The sequence below is a fragment of the Oncorhynchus tshawytscha genome, unplaced genomic scaffold (assembly GCF_018296145.1).
Source record: "Oncorhynchus tshawytscha isolate Ot180627B unplaced genomic scaffold, Otsh_v2.0 Un_scaffold_1528_pilon_pilon, whole genome shotgun sequence".
In the NCBI taxonomy this organism is placed as follows: Eukaryota; Metazoa; Chordata; class Actinopteri; order Salmoniformes; family Salmonidae; genus Oncorhynchus; species Oncorhynchus tshawytscha.
Window position 1 is genome coordinate 630,001 of NW_024609832.1, and position 20,709 is coordinate 650,709.

Genomic DNA, 20,709 nt, shown 5'->3' on the forward strand with positions numbered 1-20,709 from the left:
GTGTGTTTTACCTGCTAGTCAGGATCAGAGTTAGGTGTGTTTTACCTGCTAGTCAGGATCAGAGTTAGGTGTGTTTTACCTGCTAGTCAGGATCAGAGTTAGGTGTGTTTTACCTGCTAGACAGGATCAGAGTTAGGTGTGTGTTACCTGCTAGACAGCATCAGAGTTAGGTGTGTTTTACCTGCTAGACAGGGTCAGAGTTAGGTGTGTTTTACCTGCTAGACAGGATCAGAGTTAGGTGTGTTTTACCTGCTAGTCAGGTTCAGAGATAGGTGTGTTTTACCTGCTAGTCAGGATCAGAGATAGGTGTGTTTTACCTGCTAGTCAGGATCAGAGATAGGTGTGTTTTACCTGCTAGTCAGGATCAGAGATAGGTGTGTTTTACCTGCTAGTCAGGATCAGAGATAGGTGTGTTTTACCTGTTAGTCGGGATCAGAGATAGGTGTGTGTTACCTGCTAGTCGGGATCAGAGATAGGTGTGTTTTACCTGCTAGTCGGGATCAGAGATAGGTGTGTTTTACCTGCTAGTCAGAATCAGAGATAGGTGTGTTTTGCCTGCTAGTCAGGATCTGAGATAGGTGTGTTTTACCTGCTAGTCAGGATCAGAGATAGGTGTGTGTTACCTGCTAGTCAGGATCAGAGTTGGGTGTGTGTTACCTGCTAGTCAGTTTCAGAGTTGGGTGTGTTTTACCTGCTAGTCAGGATCTGAGATAGGTGTGTTTTACCTGCTAGTCAGGATCAGAGATAGGTGTGTTTTACCTGCTAGTCAGGATCAGAGTTAGGTGTGTTTTACCTGCTAGTCAGGATCAGAGATAGGTGTGTTTTACCTGCTAGTCAGGATCAGAGTTAGGTGTGTTTTACCTGCTAGTCAGGATCAGAGATAGGTGTGTTTTACCTGCTAGTCAGGATCAGAGTTGGGTGTGTGTTACCTGCTAGTCAGTTTCAGAGTTGGGTGTGTGTTACCTGCTAGTCAGTTTCAGAGTTAGGTGTGTTTTACCTGCTAGTCAGGATCAGAGTTAGGTGTGTTTTACCTGCTAGTCAGGATCAGAGTTAGGTGTGTTTTACCTGCTAGTCAGGGTCAGAGTTAGGTGTGTGTTACCTGCTAGACAGGATCAGAGTTAGGTGTGTGTTACCTGCTAGACAGCATCAGAGTTAGGTGTGTTTTACCTGCTAGACAGGATCAGAGTTAGGTGTGTTTTACCTGCTAGACAGGATCAGAGTTAGGTGTGTTTTACCTGCTAGTCAGGATCAGAGTTAGGTGTGTTTTACCTGCTAGTCAGGATCAGAGTTAGGTGTGTTTACCTGCTAGTCAGGATCAGAGTTAGGTGTGTTTTACCTGCTAGTCAGGATCAGAGAGTTTTAGGTCAGGTGTTTTACCTGCTAGACAGGATCAGAGATAGGTGTGTTTTACCTGCTAGGCAGGATCAGAGTTAGGTGTGTTTTACCTGCTAGTCAGGATCAGAGATAGGTGTGTTTTACCTGCTAGTCAGGATCAGAGTTAGGTGTGTGTTACCTGCTAGTCAGAATCAGAGATAGGTGTGTTTTACCTGCTAGTCAGGATCAGAGATAGGTGTGTGTTACCTGCTAGTCAGGATCAGAGATAGGTGTGTTTTACCTGCTAGTCAGGATCAGAGATAGGTGTGTGTTACCTGCTAGTCAGGATCAGAGATAGGTGTGTTTTACCTGCAGTCAGGATCAGAGATAGGTGTGTTTTACCTGCTAGTCAGGATCAGGTGTGTTTTACCTGCTAGTCAGGATCAGAGTTAGGTGTGTTTTACCTGCTAGTCAGGATCAGAGTTAGGTGTGTTTTACCTGCTAGTCAGGATCAGAGTTAGGTGTGTGTTACCTGCTAGTCAGGATCAGAGATAGGTGTGTTTTACCTGTTAGTCAGGATCAGAATTAGGTGTGTTTTACCTGCAGTCAGGATCAGAGGTGTGTTTTACCTGCTAGTCAGGATCAGAGATAGGTGTGTTTTACCTGCTAGTCAGGATCAGAGTTAGGTGTGTTTTACCTGCTAGTCAGGATCAGAGATAGGTGTGTTTTACCTGCTAGTCAGGATCAGAGTTAGTTTTACCTGCTAGTCAAGATCAGAGATAGGTGTGTGTTACCTGCTAGTCAGGATCAGAGTTAGGTGTGTTTTACCTGCTAGTCAGGATCAGAGATAGGTGTGTTTTACCTGCTAGTCAGGATCAGAGTTAGGTGTGTTTTACCTGCTAGTCAGGATCAGAGATAGGTGTGTTTTACCTGCTAGTCAGGATCAGAGTTAGGTGTGTTTTACCTGCTAGACAGGATCAGAGATAGGTGTGTTTTACCTGCTAGTCAGGATCAGAGTTAGGTGTGTTTTACCTGCTAGACAGGATCAGAGATAGGTGTGTTTTACCTGCTAGTCAGGATCAGAGATAGGTGTGTTTTACCTGCTAGTCAGGATCAGAGATAGGTGTGTGTTACCTGCTAGTCAGGATCAGAGTTAGGTGTGTGTTACCTGCTAGACAGGATCAGAGTTAGGTGTGTGTTACCTGCTAGTCAGGATCAGAGATAGGTGTGTTTTACCTGCTAGACAGGTTCAGAGTTAGGTGTGTTTTACCTGCTAGTCAGGATCAGAGGTAGGTGTGTGTTACCTGTTAGACAGGATCAGAGGTAGGTGTGTGTTACCTGCTAGTCAGGATCAGAGGTAGGTGTGTGTTACCTGTTAGACAGGATCAGAGGTAGGTGTGTGTTACCTGTTAGACAGGATCAGAGGTAGGTGTGTTACCTGTTAGACAGGATCAGAGATAGGTGTGTTTTACCTGCTAGTCAGGATCAGAGATAGGTGTGTGTTACCTGTTAGTCAGGATCAGAGTTAGGTGTGTGTTACCTGTTAGACAGGATCAGAGGTAGGTGTGTGTTACCTGTATATAAGTCTGTATTTGCCGTCCCGTCCCTTGTCGGACAGAGAGACCTCGTAGGTGAGAGACTGGCTGTTGCTGAACCGGTTTACCAGCCCGACCGGGGGAGCCCAGGACAACCTAGCACCCCGCGCGTGCACGTTGGACACCTGGAACACCACACACACACGTTAGATAACACACACAAAAAGTTCCTATCAGTTCATCCCCGTCACGGATGCTGGGTCGGTGAAATGACAGTCTGAGTAGAAGAAACATTTACCCATACCCTTTCTGCCCTGCGGACAAACCACATCCACTGAATACCCAATCTGCCCTGGGGACAAACCACATCCACTGAATACCCTTTCTGCCCTGGGGACAAACCACATCCACTGAATACCCAATCTGCCCTGGGGACAAACCACATCCACTGAATACCCTTTCTGCCCTGGGGACAAACCACATCCACTGAATACCCAATCTGCCCTGGGGACAAACCACATCCACTGAATACCTAATCTGCCCTTGGGACAAACCACATCCAATGAATACCCAATCTGCCCTGGGGACAAACCACATCTAAGGAATACCCAATCTGCCCTGGGGACAAACCACATCCACTGAATACCCAATCTGCCCTGGGGACAAACCACATCCACTGAATACCCAATCTGCCCTGGGGACAAACCACATCCACTGAATACCCAATCTGCCCTGGGGACAAACCACATCCACTGAATACCCAATCTGCCCTGGGGACAAACCACATCCACTGAATACCCAATCTGCCCTGGGGACATCCACTGAATACCTAATCTGCCCTTGGGACAAACCACATCCAATGAATACCCAATCTGCCCTGGGGACAAACCACATCTAATGAATACGTAATCTGCCCTGGGGACAAACCACATCCACTGAATACCCAATCTGCCCTGGGGACAAACCACATCCACTGAATACCCTTTCTGCCCTGGGGACATCCACCCAATCTGCCCTGGGGACAAACCACATCCACTGAATACCCTTTCTGCCCTGGGGACAAACCACATCCACTGAATACCCAATCTGCCCTGGGGACAAACCACATCCACTGAATACCTAATCTGCCCTTGGGACAAACCACATCCAATGAATACCCAATCTGCCCTGGGGACAAACCACATCTACGGAATACCCAATCTGCCCTGGGGACAAACCACATCCACTGAATACCCAATCTGCCCTGGGGACAAACCACATCCACTGAATACCCAATCTGCCCTGGGGACAAACCACATCCACTGAATACCCAATCTGCCCTGGGGACAAACCACATCCACTGAATACCCAATCTGCCCTGGGGACAAACCACATCCCAGAGACACACACTGAAGACTGTCTCATATGACCTCTCCCTCTAGAAGCCTCTAGAAGACAAGCTGACAGTCTCTCTCTCATACTTCTAGTGTGTTCCTTATGAATACTGTACAGAAGATCCGTTAGAGTCCTGTGTAGGGTTGCAAAGGGAGGGAAACTTTTATGGGTTACTGGATTTTATGTAATCTATCACAAGACATCTAGTGGCCATTTTGGGTACCTCTGCCCCTCTATGTAAAATATATGAAATAATTCAATAAGATGATTTAAAAATAAAAAAAAATAGAATGACAAAGCTGTGAAACATTATCCTAAATATAAACAATCAACTTATTGAATACCATTGGTGTTTAATATGATGGTTTCAGCATGAAATAACCTATATATTTGTTAACACACTTTCATTTATTTTCTATGTCAAAATTAGTTTTTGTCAATGTTTTTGCATCAAACTGATGGCAGTTGTGAACACGGTCAATAGTTGGAAGAGTTGCAGAGGTAGTAGAAAATAATGCCAATGTTGATTAGATCCTTTTTAAAATTAATTAAGCTATTTTCTCTTGAACGATATGGTCTATCCACTAGAAATTCATGGAAAATACAGATATAACAAATTAATACTATATATGAAGAATTTGTAAAAAATGTATTCAAGTATAAATGACCAAAGTTTCGATAGATTGCCATAGATTTTCTGTTGATTACCAAAATTACTGAAGATTCTGGTAACTTCGGTAAATTACTGGTAGTGTTGTGGCCCTAGTTCTGTGTGATGAGGTGGTACAATACTGCCCCTGTGTGGTCAGGTTGGGGACTGCAGGTGTTCTGGGCTCCAAAGGACATACTGCTCTGGGAGGAAGAACCTTTAGGTACAGATGTCTTTGTCTGCAAGTGTGTGTGTGAGTGTGTGTCTGCGTGTGGGTATGTGTGTGTGACTGACCTGTGGTTTGTCGATGGCGGAGAGCACTTCCTGAACTCTCTTTGCCTCCGAGTCGTGATCTGAGGTGAGAACAGAAACAACATTACCACCAACTAGTGTGTTTCTGTCCTTGTGTGAGAGGGTGTTATTACAGCTAAGCACCACCAGAGGGCAGGCTGAGCTGTGTCATATACAGTAGGTACAGTATGTACAGACCCCAACCTGGATTACTGCCTAGGTCTGCCCTCTGTTCATAAAACAGGGTTCCAGTAACACACACACACACACACACACACACACACACACACACACACACGCACACACACACACACACACACACACACACACACCCAGTGGCAGAGCATGTCTAGGGGTGATTTAGGAGCGGGTTGGGGTTAACGCTGGCGTGTCTTTGTGTGTGTGTGTGTTTAATGGAAGTTTTTCCCCAGAGTGTGTGTGTGTGTGTAATCCCTATACCAGAATTGCTTCAGACAGGAGCAGAGCTGCTTTCTCCATCAGAGCAGAGTTCACTAAATCACCCAGAAATGGTTTGTGTTTCAGAGAGAGAGGGAGAGAGTCAGTAGCATCAGGTTAAATCTCTCCTGACCACATCTCCTGTTTCTGTTTGTCTGGATGTGTTTGTTTGATTACAGAGGACAGAGACAAAGAACGACAGAGCAACAGAGGACCAGAGGAAGAGAGAGATGGTGGGGGGGAAGGGAGAAAAGACGGTGGTCTGAGCCAAAGCTGAGTAAGACTTGGAAAGAGTGGGACTTGGGACCCTGAGTAAGAGTGGGACTTGGGACCCTGAGTAAGAGTGGGACTTGGGACCCTGAGTAAGAGTGGGACAGGGGACCCTGAGTAAGAGTGGGACAGGGGGCCCTGAGTAAGAGTGGGAAGGGAACCTGAGTGGGACAGGGGACCCTGAGTAAGAGAGGGACAGGGGACCCTGAGTAAGAGTGGGACAGGGAACCAGGGACAGGGGACCCTGAGTAAGAGGGACAGGGACAGGGGAGGGGACCCTGAGTAAGAGAGTGGGACAGGGGACCCTGAGTAAAGAGTGGGACAGGGGAACCTGAGTAAGAGAGGGACAGGGGACCCTGAGTAAGAGAGGGACAGGGGACCCTGAGTAAGAGTGGGACAGGGGACCCTGAGTAAGAGGGAGGGGGTGGGACAGGGGACCCTGAGTAAGAGAGGGACAGGGGACCCTGAGTAAGAGTGGGACAGGGGACAGTGGGGGGCCCTGAGTGGGACAGGGGACCCTGAGTAAGTGGGACAGTGGGGGGACCCTGAGTAAGAGAGGGACAGGGGGCCCTGAGTAAGAGAGGGACAGGGGACCCTGAGTAAGAGTGGGACAGGGGACCCTGAGTAAGAGTGGGACAGGGGACCCTGAGTAAGAGTGGGACAGGGGACCCTGAGTAAGAGAGGGACAGGGGGCCCTGAGTAAGAGAGGGACAGGGGACCCTGAGTAAATCAAATCAAATCAAATTTTATTTGTCACATACACATGGTTAGCAGATGTTAATGCGAGTGTAGCGAAATGCTTGTGCTTCTAGTTCCGACAATGCAGTAATAACGAGCAAGTAATCTAACTAACAATTCCAAAAAAAACTACTGTCATACACAGTGTAAGGGGATAAAGAATATGTACATAAGGATATATGAATGAGTGATGGTACAGAGCAGCATAGGCAAGATACAGTAGATGATATCGAGTACAGTATATACATATGAGATAAGTATGTAAACCAAGTGGCATAGTTAAAGTGGCTAGTGATACATGTATTACATAAGGATGCAGTCGATGATGTAGAGTACAGTATATACGTATGCATGAGATGAACAATGTAGGGTATGTAACATTATATAAGGTATAAGGTAAGAGTGGGACAGGGGGCCCTGAGTAAGAGAGGGACAGGGGGCCCTGAGTAAGAGAGGGACAGGGGGCCCTGAGTAAGAGAGGGACAGGGGGCCCTGAGTAAGAGAGGGACAGGGGACCCTGAGTAAGAGAGGGAGGGGGCCCAGAGGGGACCCTGAGTAAGAGAGGGGGACAGGGGACCCTGAGTAAGAGACAGGGGACCCAGTGGGGGACCCTGAGTAAGAGTGGGACAGGGGGAGTAAGAGTGGGACAGGGGGCCCTGAGTAAGAGAGGGGAGGGACAGGGGGCCCTGAGTAAGAGAGGGACAGTAAGGGGGCCCTGAGTAAGAGTGGGACAGGGGACCCTGAGTAAGAGTGGGACAGGGGACCCTGAGTAAGAGAGGGACAGGGGGCCCTGAGTAAGAGAGGGACAGGGGACCCTGAGTAAGAGTGGGACAGGGGACCCTGAGTAAGAGAGGGACAGGGGGCCCTGAGTAAGAGTGGGACATGGGAAAAGAAAGATAGAAAGAAAGAGGAGAGAGGAAACACACATGCAGAGGAGAGAAGGAAAGGAGAGAAGGAGAGAAGGAGAGGAGAGAGAGATTAGAACACAGAAGAGGAACGGAGGATAAGAAGGGATATGTATCAGGATGGAGAGAAAAATGAGGAAAGCAGAGAGGAGGTTTGTGAGGGGTCATCTAGGTGCTGGCCTACTGAGCAGCCAGGGGAACTGGCCCTCCCTACCTTCAGGCTCTGCTCAAACCCTTCATCACAACCCAAGCCCTCCATTCCTCCCCCTCTGGTCTCTTGGCCAACCACCCACCACTAGAATAAAATAAAGGCCCTTCGGTTTTCCCCACTAGCGCTGATTTTGCTGATAGATGCTTTGTTGAGGGAAACTACTTACTATCGAGATGTGTCGTTGTCTCACCCACCTATCTTAAGATGAATGCACTAATTGCAAGTCGCTCTGGATAAGAGCTAAATGACTAAAATGGCAAATGTAAGAGGAGCGTAGGGTGATTACACAATCACTGTGTTCCAGTTCTGTGACATCATCAGCAGGCGCAGCAGATGCACAGGGGAGGGGCTTGTCAGACTGTGTGAATATATCGAAGTGTGTCTGTGTGTATTAAAAAACAGACTTTTAGAAACTAGAAACAACGATCTGAAGGAACGGAGGAGAGAGGAGGAGAGAGGAGGAGGAGGAGGAGAGGAGAGGAGGAGGAGGAGGAGGAGGAGAGAGAGGAGGAGGAGAGAGAGAGAGAGGAGGAGGAGGAGAGAGGGAGATACAGAGACAAAGAAAGAGAGGCACAGAGACATGAAAAAGTATTTGCCCCCTTTCTGATTTAAAGCATATTTTTTATACTGAATGTCATCAGATCTTCATCCAAAAGCTAATATTAGATAAAGGGAACCGGAGTTTACAAATAACAACAACAACAAAAAGATACTTCCTTTATTTATTTCATTAACAAAAGTTGTGCAACGACCAATTCTCCAGTGTGAAAACGTCATTTCCCCCTCACACTCAATAAGTGGTTGTACCACCTTCAGCAGCGATGACGGCAACCAAACGCTTCCTGTAGTTGTCTCTCACTTCGCTCTGGAGGAATTGTGTCCCACTCTTACATGCAGAACTGCTTAAACTGCTTGTTTCAAATCCTGCCACAACATCTCGATTGGGATCATTAGGTCTGGACTTTGACTGGTCCATTCCAAAACTTCAAATGTTTAGCTTTTTAGACATTTTCATGTGGACTTGATTGTGTGTTTTGGATCGTTGTCTTGCTGCGTGACCCAGCCGTGGGTCATTGGCTTCAACTCACAGGCGGATGACCTGACATTCTCCTGTAGAATTCTCCTGCAGAACTTTTTGGACGACATGGGTCCCATTATGCCTGGCGAAAACCAAACACTGCATTCCACAGTAAGAACCTCACACCAACGGTGAAGGATGGTGGTGGTAGTGTGATGGTTTGGGGATGCTTTGCTGCCTCAGGACCTGGACGACTTGCCTTAATAGAAGAAACCATGAATTCTGCTCTGTATCAGAGACTTCTACAGGAGAATGTCAGGCCATCTGTCTGTGAGCTGAAGCTTAAGAACAGCTGGGTCGTGCAGCAAGACAATGATCCAAAACACACAATCAAGTCCACATGAAAATGGCTAAAAAGCAACACATTTATAGTTTTGGAATGGCCTAACAAGCAGTTCAAGCTTTAAAACCCACAAATGTTGCTCCGTTACAGTTACTGCATGGAAGAGTGGGCCAAAATTCCTCCACAGCAACGTGAGAGACCGATCAATCACTACAGGAAGTGTTTGGTTGGTGTCATTGCTGCCAAAGGTGGCACAACCAGTTATTAAGTGTGGGACGGAAATGTCTTTTTCACACAGGGGAATTGGGTGTTGCATAACTTTGTTTATGAAATAAATCAAATAAGTATGTATTTGTTTGGCTTTGGTTGAAGATCTGATATCATTCAGTATCAAAAATATATATTTTTTAAAGGGAGCAAATACTATAACGGCACTGTAGAGATAGAGAGATAAGATAAAGAGAGGAGGAGAGATGTACGTCTGAGGTGCCAAGAGACACAGGAATTCTGCCGCTCTTCCTAGAAGGCAACAGTGTGTGTGTGTGTGTGTGTGTGTGTGTGTGTGTGTGTGTGTGTGTGTTGGCTGAAGCGTTGGAAACTCTGAGATGGTAGAAGTACAGTTTCAACCCAGTCGACCAAGGTAATGTGTTAATATCACTGTTCTTAAGATCATGTAAATCAGATGGAAATGAAGGTCTGATGATATGCAGCTCTGGCTCTGCACTAGCCAACATTGTGCAGATGTGTGTAAGAGAGACTTGTAAGAACAAGACTGAGTCAGACTGGACTTGTACTCCTTGAATCAGCTGACACAGAGGACCAGCTGATACAGAGCAGGCCCTTATTTGGGGGGGGCAAGCAGAAACATGGAGGGTGGGAGAGCGTACACACTTACGGAGAGTCACTATGACAACGTGGTTTATGTTAAATGGCTTGAGTCATGCTAAGGTCAGGGGTCGGATGTGTTAACGAACTAAACGAGCACTTACAGCTCTCTTTCTCTCTCTGTGTGTCTGGGGATGACATCATCTTACATCAAAGGCTTTTGTTTTAAATGTGTCAGGAGTCGTCTATTTTCTCTCCTCGGAATACCAAGTCGGAATACCAAGTCGGAATACCAAGTCGGGAACTTGGACATCTTTCTGACCTGAAGACTACTGACGTCATCTTGAAAGCACCACTAGAATCACAGAAAGGTGCTGCAGTTATGATGACGGAGAACCAACATGGTGGACAAAGGCACATCTGTTTCAGTTGAAATCTAAACTCTACAGATAAACTGCAACCGCTGGCATTGATCCACCATGGGACATCAGTTTCCTGAAATCACGGTTCTCTACTGAGAAACTGCACCGCTGGCATTGATCCACCATGGGACATCAGTTTCCTGAAATCACGGTTCTCTACTGAGAAACTGCACCGCTGGCATTGATCCACCATGGGACATCAGTTTCCTGAAATCAGGTTCTCACTGAGAAACTCTGCATTGATCCACCATGGGACATCAGTTTCCTGAAATCACGGTTCTCTACAGATAAACTGCACCGCTGGCATTGATCCACCATGGGACATCAGTTTCCTGAAATCACTGTTCTCTACTGAGAAACTGCACCGCTGGCATTGATCCACCATGGGACATCAGTTTCCTGAAATCACGGTTCTCTACAGATAAACTGCACCGCTGGCATTGATCCACCATGGGACATCAGTTTCCTGAAATCACGGTTCTCTACAGATAAACTGCACCGCTGGCATTGATCCACCATGGGACATCAGTTTCCTGAAATCACGGTTCTCTACTGAGAAACTGCACTGCTGGCATTGATCCACCATGGGACATCAGTTTCCTGAAATCACGGTTCTCTACAGATAAACTGCACCGCTGACATAGATCCACCATGGGACATCAGTTTCCTGAAATCACGGTTCTCTACAGATAAACTGCACCGCTGACATAGATCCACCATGGGACATCAGTTTCCTGAAATCACGGTTCTCTACTGAGAAACTGCACCGCTGGCATTGATCCACCATGGGACATCAGTTTCCTGAAATCACGGTTCTCTACAGATAAACTGCACCGCTGACATAGATCCACCATGGGACATCAGTTTCCTGAAATCACGGTTCTCTACAGATAAACTGCACCGCTGACATAGATCCACCATGGGACATCAGTTTCCTGAAATCACGGTTCTCTACTGAGAAACTGCACCGCTGGCATTGATCCACCATGGGACATCAGTTTCCTGAAATCACGGTTCTCTACAGATAAACTGCACCGCTGGCATTGATCCACCATGGGACATCAGTTTCCTGAAATCACGGTTCTCTACAGATAAACTGCACCGCTGACATAGATCCACCATGGGACATCAGTTTCCTGAAATCACGGTTCTCTACTGAGAAACTGCACCGCTGACATAGATCCACCATGGGACATCAGTTTCCTGAAATCACGGTTCTCTACAGATAAACTGCACCGCTGGCATTGATCCACCATGGGACATCAGTTTCCTGAAATCACGGTTCTCTACAGATAAACTGCACCGCTGGCATTGATCCACCATGGGACATCAGTTTCCTGAAATCACGGTTCTCTACAGATAAACTGCACCGCTGACATAGATCCACCATGGGACATCAGTTTCCTGAAATCACGGTTCTCTACAGATAAACTGCACCGCTGACATAGATCCACCATGGAGGACAGAGGCACATCTGATTGTGTTTAGAGCGGCTCAGTTCTAAGGTAGAGCGGTGGGCTTTACTGACTGTCTTGACTGACTGGTAGCCAAGCACATTACTGGGATATAGTACATTAGCCAATAGACACACACGTCCAGGAGGGCACAGAGCAAAGGTGTTCCAGACAGTGTGTGTGTGTGTGTGTGTGTGTGAGATACTCATGGTTGAAAGCAGAGGGCCAAGCAGTAGATTAGACGGATGGAATGTTCTCTCGCTCAGTCCTTTCTATATCTCTCTTTCTCTCCCTTTCTCTCTCATCCCCCTCTCACTCTCTCTACCATCTTTCTCTCCCTCTGTCTCTCATCCCCCTCTCACTCTCTCTACCATCTTTCTCTCTCATCCCCCTCTCACTCTCTCTACCATCTTTCTCTCCCTCTGTCTCTCATCCCCTCTCACTCTCTCTACCATCTTTCTCTCCCCTGTCTCTCATCCCCCTCTCCCCTCTACCATCTTTCTCTCCACTCAGTCTCTCACTCTCTCTACCATCTTTCTCTCCACTCAGTCTCTCATCCCACTCTCACTACCATCTTTCTCTCCACTCAGTCTCTCATCCCCCTCTCATCTCTACCATCTCCTCTCACTCTCTACCATCTTTCGCTCCACTCAGTCTCTCATCCCCCTCTCACTCTCTCTACCATCTTTCTCTCCACTCAGTCTCTCATCCCCTCTCACTCTCTCTACCATCTTTCGCTCCACTCAGTCTCTCATCCCCCTCTCACTCTCTCTACCATCTTTCTCTCCACTCAGTCTCTCATCCCCCTCTCACTCTCTCTACCATCTTTCGCTCCACTCAGTCTCTCATCCCCCTCTCACTCTCTCTACCATCTTTCTCTCCACTCAGTCTCTCATCCCCCTCTCACTCTCTCTACCATCTTTCTCTCCACTCAGTCTACCTCCAAGCTTTTCATTCGCTCTCATATTCTCTGTTCTCACTTTTAATTCCCCTGCCCCTCTATCATACTCTTATCTTTTTTCTCCCCCTCTCATGCTCTGATTGTTTTAGAGGAAGCCCAGTCACGGGGTGTCAGTGTGTGTGTGTTGTAGCTGAGTCAGCCTGATCTCCAGTCCAGAACTGAGACCCTGCCAGACCATCAGAAAGACACAGATACTCCTAGTCATACACTGAAATGTACTGTACGTGTGTGTGTGTGAAGATACTGAGTTGATCAAAGCTCATCAGGCTCTCTCTCTTTCCATGATGTCACCACCCAGCCCAACAAACCCCCCCTTACACCTGGCCTCAATGGAACATTCCCCTGACCCCGGACTGTACAGCCGGGCTGGTCCAAAGCTGAAATGGGGGTCTGAGAGGTGGGTTGGCATCTTTCTTTGGGATTAACTCTGGTGTCTCTCAGCAGGCCTGTCTGTCACCACCTCTGCACACAAGCCAGAGAGATAGAGATGTGTGTGTTTGAAAGAGAGCTCAAAGGGTTCCTTCATGGAGAACAGGACTCAACAGATATGTACTGTACCTCACCCCTCTTCCCTCTCTCCCCTCCCCTCACCTCCACTCCTCTCCTCTCCTCTCCTCACTACCTCTCCTCTCTCCTATCCTGCCCACCCCCCCTCCCAGACAAGGCCAGTATTGTAGAGGGAGAAACCGATAGGTCTTGGGAAAAGACTCAGCTATGTGGTTACCTAGACAACCCCTTCTCTCCCCCCTCCCTCTCTCTCCACCTCTCCTCTCCACCTCAGTAAGACACCATTCATCCATTCATCTTTTTCTCTCTTTCAATGAGAAGAAAAGAGGGAGAGACATCTGAAGAGTATTCACTTATCTGTGTGTGTGCATGTGTGTGCCTGCGTGTGTGTGTGTGCGTGTATTTACCTTGCGGTGATTGTGTGTGTGTGTCTGGCTCGTTGCTCCTTGGGCTGCTCCGTAGTTGTCGTCGTTCCGGCTTCTTCCCTCCTGGACTGTTAGCTCCGCCCATTGACCCCAATGACACTAGTGAAGGGACGTGGCTCTTCCCGCTATAACCAATCAAATACAACCAAACTTTATTGACACAAACTGCATGGAAAGCATCTCAGTAGACTTTACAATGACAATAGACCCAACACATGCTCTTAAAACAGAGGCAAATAGTTTGCATGTGTTTGAGACAACCTCATCCTCCCATAGGAAAACAATGTCTGGTCAACGTCTGTAACTTCTACAGGAAAACAATGTCTGGTCAAAGTCTAACTTCTATAGGAAAACAATGTCTGGTCAACGTCTGTAACTTCTGTAGGAAAACAATGTCTGGTCAACGTCTGTAACTTCTATAGGAAAACAATGTCTGGTCAAAGTCTAACTTCTACAGGAAAACAATGTCTGGTCAAAGTCTAACTTCTACAGGAAAACAATGTCTGGTCAACGTCTGTAACTTCTACAGGAAAACAATGTCTGGTCAAAGTCTAACTTCTATAGGAAAACAATGTCTGGTCAAAGTCTGTAACTTCTACAGGAAAACAATGTCTGGTCAAAGTCTAACTTCTACAGGAAAACAATGTCTGGTCAACGTCTGTAACTTCTACAGGAAAACAATGTCTGGTCAAAGTCTAACTTCTATAGGAAAACAATGTCTGGTCAAAGTCTGTAACTTCTACAGGAAAACAATGTCTGGTCAAAGTCTGTAACTTCTACAGGAAAACAATGTCTGGTCAAAGTCTAACTTCTATAGGAAAACAATGTCTGGTCAACGTCTAACTTCTATAGGAAAACAATGTCTGGTCAAAGTCTGACTTCTATAGGAAAACAATGTCTGGTCAAAGTCTAACTTCTATAGGAAAACAATGTCTGGTCAACGTCTGTAACTTCTATAGGAAAACAATGTCTGGTCAACGTCTGTAACTTCTATAGGAAAACAATGTCTGGTCAACGTCTAACTTCTATAGGAAAACAATGTCTGGTCAAAGTCTAACTTCTATAGGAAAACAATGTCTGGTCAAAGTCTGACTTCTATAGGAAAACAATGTCTGGTCAAAGTCAGGAAAACAATGTCTGGTCAACCTCATCCTCCCATAGGAAAACAATGTCTGGTCAAAGTCTGACTTCTATAGGAAAACAATGTCTGGTCAAAGTCTGACTTCTATAGGAAAACAATGTCTGGTCAAAGTCTAACTTCTATAGGAAAACAATGTCTGGTCAACGTCTGTAACTTCTACAGGAAAACAATGTCTGGTCAAAGTCTAACTTCTATAGGAAAACAATGTCTGGTCAAAGTCTGTAACTTCTACAGGAAAACAATGTCTGGTCAAAGTCTGTAACTTCTACAGGAAAACAATGTCTGGTCAAAGTCTAACTTCTATAGGAAAACAATGTCTGGTCAACGTCTAACTTCTATAGGAAAACAATGTCTGGTCAAAGTCTGACTTCTATAGGAAAACAATGTCTGGTCAAAGTCTAACTTCTATAGGAAAACAATGTCTGGTCAACGTCTGTAACTTCTATAGGAAAACAATGTCTGGTCAACGTCTGTAACTTCTATAGGAAAACAATGTCTGGTCAACGTCTAACTTCTATAGGAAAACAATGTCTGGTCAAAGTCTAACTTCTATAGGAAAACAATGTCTGGTCAAAGTCTGACTTCTATAGGAAAACAATGTCTGGTCAAAGTCTAACTTCTATAGGAAAACAATGTCTGGTCAACCTCATCCTCCCATAGGAAAACAATGTCTGGTCAAAGTCTGACTTCTATAGGAAAACAATGTCTGGTCAAAGTCTGACTTCTATAGGAAAACAATGTCTGGTCAAAGTCTAACTTCTATAGGAAAACAATGTCTGGTCAAAGTCTAACTTCTATAGGAAAACAATGTCTGGTCAAAGTCTAACTTCTATAGGAAAACAATGTCTGGTCAACGTCTAACTTCTATAGGAAAACAATGTCTGGTCAACGTCTAACTTCTATAGGAAAACAATGTCTGGTCAACGTCTAACTTCTATAGGAAAACAATGTCTGGTCAACGTCTGTAACTTCTATAGGAAAACAATGTCTGGTCAAAGTCTGTAACTTCTATAGGAAAACAATGTCTGGTCAACGTCTGTAACTTCTATAGGAAAACAATGTCTGGTCAAAGTCTGTAACTTCTATAGGAAAACAATGTCTGGTCAACGTCTGTAACTTCTATAGGAAAACAATGTCTGGTCAAAGTCTGTAACTTCTATAGGAAAACAATGTCTGGTCAACGTCTGTAACTTCTATAGGAAAACAATGTCTGGTCAAAGTCTGTAACTTCTATAGGAAAACAATGTCTGGTCAACGTCTGTAACTTCTATAGGAAAACAATGTCTGGTCAAAGTCTAACTTCTATAGGAAAACAATGTCTGGTCAAAGTCTGTCATTTCTATAGGAAAACAATGTCTGGTCAAAGTCTAACTTCTATAGGAAAACAATGTCTGGTCAAAGTCTGTCATTTCTATAGGAAAACAATGTCTGGTCAACGTCTAACTTCTATAGGAAAACAATGTCTGGTCAACGTCTAACTTCTATAGGAAAACAATGTCTGGTCAACGTCTAACTTCTATAGGAAAACAATGTCTGGTCAACGTCTAACTTCTATAGGAAAACAATGTCTGGTCAACGTCTAACTTCTATAGGAAAACAATGTCTGGTCAACGTCTAACTTCTATAGGAAAACAATGTCTGGTCAACGTCTAACTTCTATAGGAAAACAATGTCTGGTCAAAGTCTGTCATTTCTATAGGAAAACAATGTCTGGTCAAAGTCTGTAACTTCTATAGGAAAACGATGTCTGGTCAAAGTCTGTCATTTCTATAGGAAAACAATGTCTGGTCAAAGTCTAACTTCTATAGGAAAACAATGTCTGGTCAACGTCTAACTTCTATAGGAAAACAATGTCTGGTCAAAGTCTAACTTCTATAGGAAAACAATGTCTGGTCAAAGTCTGTAACTTCTATAGGAAAACGATGTCTGGTCAAAGTCTGTCATTTCTATAGGAAAACAATGTCTGGTCAAAGTCTGTCATTTCTATAGGAAAACAATGTCTGGTCAACGTCTAACTTCTATAGGAAAACAATGTCTGGTCAACGACTAACTTCTATAGGAAAACAATGTCTGGTCAACGTCTAACTTCTATAGGAAAACAATGTCTGGTCAACGTCTAACTTCTATAGGAAAACAATGTCTGGTCAACGTCTAACTTCTATAGGAAAACAATGTCTGGTCAAAGTCTGTCATTTCTATAGGAAAACAATGTCTGGTCAAAGTCTAACTTCTATAGGAAAACAATGTCTGGTCAAAGTCTGTCATTTCTATAGGAAAACAATGTCTGGTCAACGTCTAACTTCTATAGGAAAACAATGTCTGGTCAAAGTCTAACTTCTATAGGAAAACAATGTCTGGTCAAAGTCTAACTTCTATAGGAAAACAATGTCTGGTCAAAGTCTAACTTCTATAGGAAAACAATGTCTGGTAAAGTCTAACTTCTGTAGGAAAACAATGTCTGGTCAAAGTCTGTCATTTCTATAGGAAAACAATGTCTGGTCAAAGTCTAACTTCTATAGGAAAACAATGTCTGGTCAACGTCTAACTTCTATAGGAAAACAATGTCTGGTCAACGTCTAACTTCTATAGGAAAACAATGTCTGGTCAACGTCTAACTTCTATAGAAAAACAATGTCTGGTCAAAGTCTAACTTCTATAGGAAAACAATGTCTGGTCAAAGTCTGTCATTTCTATAGGAAAACAATGTCTGGTCAACGTCTAACTTCTATAGGAAAACAATGTCTGGGTCTATAGGAAAACAATGTCTGGTCAATAACTTCTATAGGAAAACAATGTCTGGTCAAAGTCTAACTTCTATAGGAAAACAATGTCTGGTCAAAGTCTGTCATTTCTATAGGAAAACAATGTCTGGTCAAAGTCTGTAACTTCTATAGGAAAACAATGTCTGGTCAACGTCTAACTTCTATAGGAAAACAATGTCTGGTCAAAGTCTAACTTCTATAGGAAAACAATGTCTGGTCAAAGTCTGTAACTTCTATAGGAAAACAATGTCTGGTCAAAGTCTGTCATTTCTATAGGAAAACAATGTCTGGTCAAAGTCTGTAACTTCTATAGGAAAACGATGTCTGGTCAAAGTCTGTCATTTCTATAGGAAAACAATGTCTGGTCAAAGTCTGTCATTTCTATAGGAAAACAATGTCTGGTCAACGTCTAACTTCTATAGGAAAACAATGTCTGGTCAACGTCTAACTTCTATAGGAAAACAATGTCTGGTCAAAGTCTAACTTCTATAGGAAAACAATGTCTGGTCAAAGTCTGTCATTTCTATAGGAAAACAATGTCTGGTCAAAGTCTGTAACTTCTATAGGAAAACAATGTCTGGTCAAAGTCTGTAACTTCTATAGGAAAACAATGTCTGGTCAAAGTCTGTAACTTCTATAGGAAAACAATGTCTGGTCAAAGTCTGTAACTTCTATAGGAAAACAATGTCTGGTCAAAGTCTAACTTCTATAGGAAAACAATGTCTGGTCAACGTCTAACTTCTATAGGAAAACAATGTCTGGTCAAAGTCTGTAACTTCTATAGGAAAACAATGTCTGGTCAGCGTCTGTAACTTCTATAGGAAAACAATGTCTGGTCAAAGTCTAACTTCTATAGGAAAACAATGTCTGGTCAAGTCTGTAACTTCTATAGGAAAACAATGTCTGGTCAAAGTCTAACTTCTATAGGAAAACAATGTCTGGTCAAAGTCTGTAACTTCTATAGGAAAACAATGTCTGGTCAAAGTCTAACTTCTATAGGAAAACAATGTCTGGTCAACGTCTAACTTCTATAGGAAAACAATGTCTGGTCAAAGTTTGTAACTTCTATAGGAAAACAATGTCTGGTCAAAGTCTGTAACTTCTATAGGAAAACAATGTCTGGTCGAAGTCTAACTTCCATAGGAAAACAATGTCTGTTCAAAGTATAACTTCTATAGGAAAACAATGTCTGGTCAAAGTCTAACTTCTATAGGAAAACAATATCTGGTCAACGTCTGTAACTTCTATAGGAAAAATGTCTGGTCAAAGTCTAACTTCTATAGGAAAACAATGTCTGGTCAAAGTCTGTCATTTCTATAGGAAAACAATGTCTGGTCAAAGTCTGTAACTTCTATAGGAAAACAATGTCTGGTCAACGTCTAACTTCTATAGGAAAACAATGTCTGGTCAAAGTCTAACTTCTATAGGAAAACAATGTCTGGTCAAAGTCTAACTTCTATAGGAAAACAATGTCTGGGTCTATAGGAAAACAATGTCTGGTCAACGTCTAACTTCTTTAAGAAAACAATGTCTGGTCAACGTCTAACTTCTATAGGAAAACAATGTCTGGTCAAAGTCTGTCATTTCTATAGGAAAACAATGTCTGGTCAAAGTCTGTAACTTCTATAGGAAAACGATGTCTGGTCAAAGTCTGTCATTTCTATAGGAAAACAATGTCTGGTCAAAGTCTAACTTCTATAGGAAAACAATGTCTGGTCAACGTCTAACTTCTATAGGAAAACAATGTCTGGTCAACGTCTAACTTCTATAGGAAAACAATGTCTGGTCAACGTCTAACTTCTATAGGAAAACAATGTCTGGTCAACGTCTAACTTATAGGAAAACAATGTCTGGTCAAAGTCTAACTTCTATCGGAAAACAATGTCTGGTCAAAGTCTGTCATTTCTATAGGAAAACAATGTCTGGTCAAAGTCTAACTTCTATAGGAAAACAATGTCTGGTCAAAGTCAACTTCTATAGGAAAACAATGTCTGGTAAAGTCTAACTTCTATAGGAAAACAATGTCTGGTCAAAGTCTGTCATTTCTATAGGAAAACAATGTCTGGGTCTATAGGAAAACAATGTCTGGTCAAAGTCTAACTTCTATAGGAAAACAATGTCTGGTCAAAGTCTGTAACTTCTATAGGAAAACAATGTCTGGTCAAAGTCTAACTTCTATAGGAAAACAATGTCTGGTCAACGTCTAACTTCTATAGGAAAACAATGTCTGGTCAAACTTCTATAGGAAAACAATGTCTGGTCAAAGTCTAACTTCTATAGAAAACAATGTCTGGTCAACGTCTGTAACTTCTATAGGAAAACAATGTCTGGTCAAAGTCTGTCATTTCTATAGGAAAACAATGTCTGGTCAAAGTCTAACTTCTATAGGAAAACAATGTCTGGTCAAAGTCTGTCATTTCTATAGGAAAACAATGTCTGGTCAAAGTCTAACTTCTATAGGAAAACAATGTCTGGTCAAAGTCTGTCATTTCTATAGGAAAACAATGTCTGGTCAAAGTCTGTAACTTCTATAGGAAAACAATGTCTGGTCAAAGTCTGTCATTTCTATAGGAAAACAATGTCTGGTCAAAGTCTAACTTCTATAGGAAAACAATGTCTGGTCAAAGTCTGTCATTTCTATAGGAAAACAATGTCTGGTCAACGTCTAACTTCTATAGGAAAACAATGTCTGGTCAACGTCTAACTTCTATAGGAAAACAATGTCTGGTCAACGTCTAACTTTATAGAAAAACAATGTCTGGTCAAAGTCTAACTTCTATCGGAAAACAATGTCTGGTCAAAGTCTGTCATTTCTATAGGAAAACAATGTCTGGTCAAAGTCTAACTTCTATAGGAAAACAATGTCTGGTCAAAGTCTAACTTCTATAGGAAAACAATGTCTGGTCAAAGTCTAACTTCTATAGGAAAACAATGTCTGGTAAAGTCTAACTTCTGTAGGAAAACAATGTCTGGTCAAAGTCTGTCATTTCTATAGGAAAACAATGTCTGGTCAAAGTCTAACTTCTATAGGAAAACAATGTCTGGTCAAAGTCTAACTTCTATAGGAAAACAATGTCTGGTCAAAGTCTGTAACTTCTATAGGAAAAC

The 20,709-nt window shown here is 43.7% G+C and overlaps 1 protein-coding gene across 1 annotated transcript in view; it reads right to left on the bottom strand.

Moving 5' to 3' along the window:
• The window catches only part of LOC112240063 (fibronectin type III domain-containing protein 3B), a 154,835-nt gene that overhangs the window by 58,810 nt on the left and 75,316 nt on the right, over positions 1 to 20,709 (bottom strand). Inside the window, 3 exon segments of the mRNA XM_042319519.1 lie at positions 2,889 to 3,034; positions 5,167 to 5,225; positions 13,681 to 13,823. Coding sequence (XP_042175453.1) covers positions 2,889 to 3,034; positions 5,167 to 5,225; positions 13,681 to 13,823 — 348 coding nt within the window.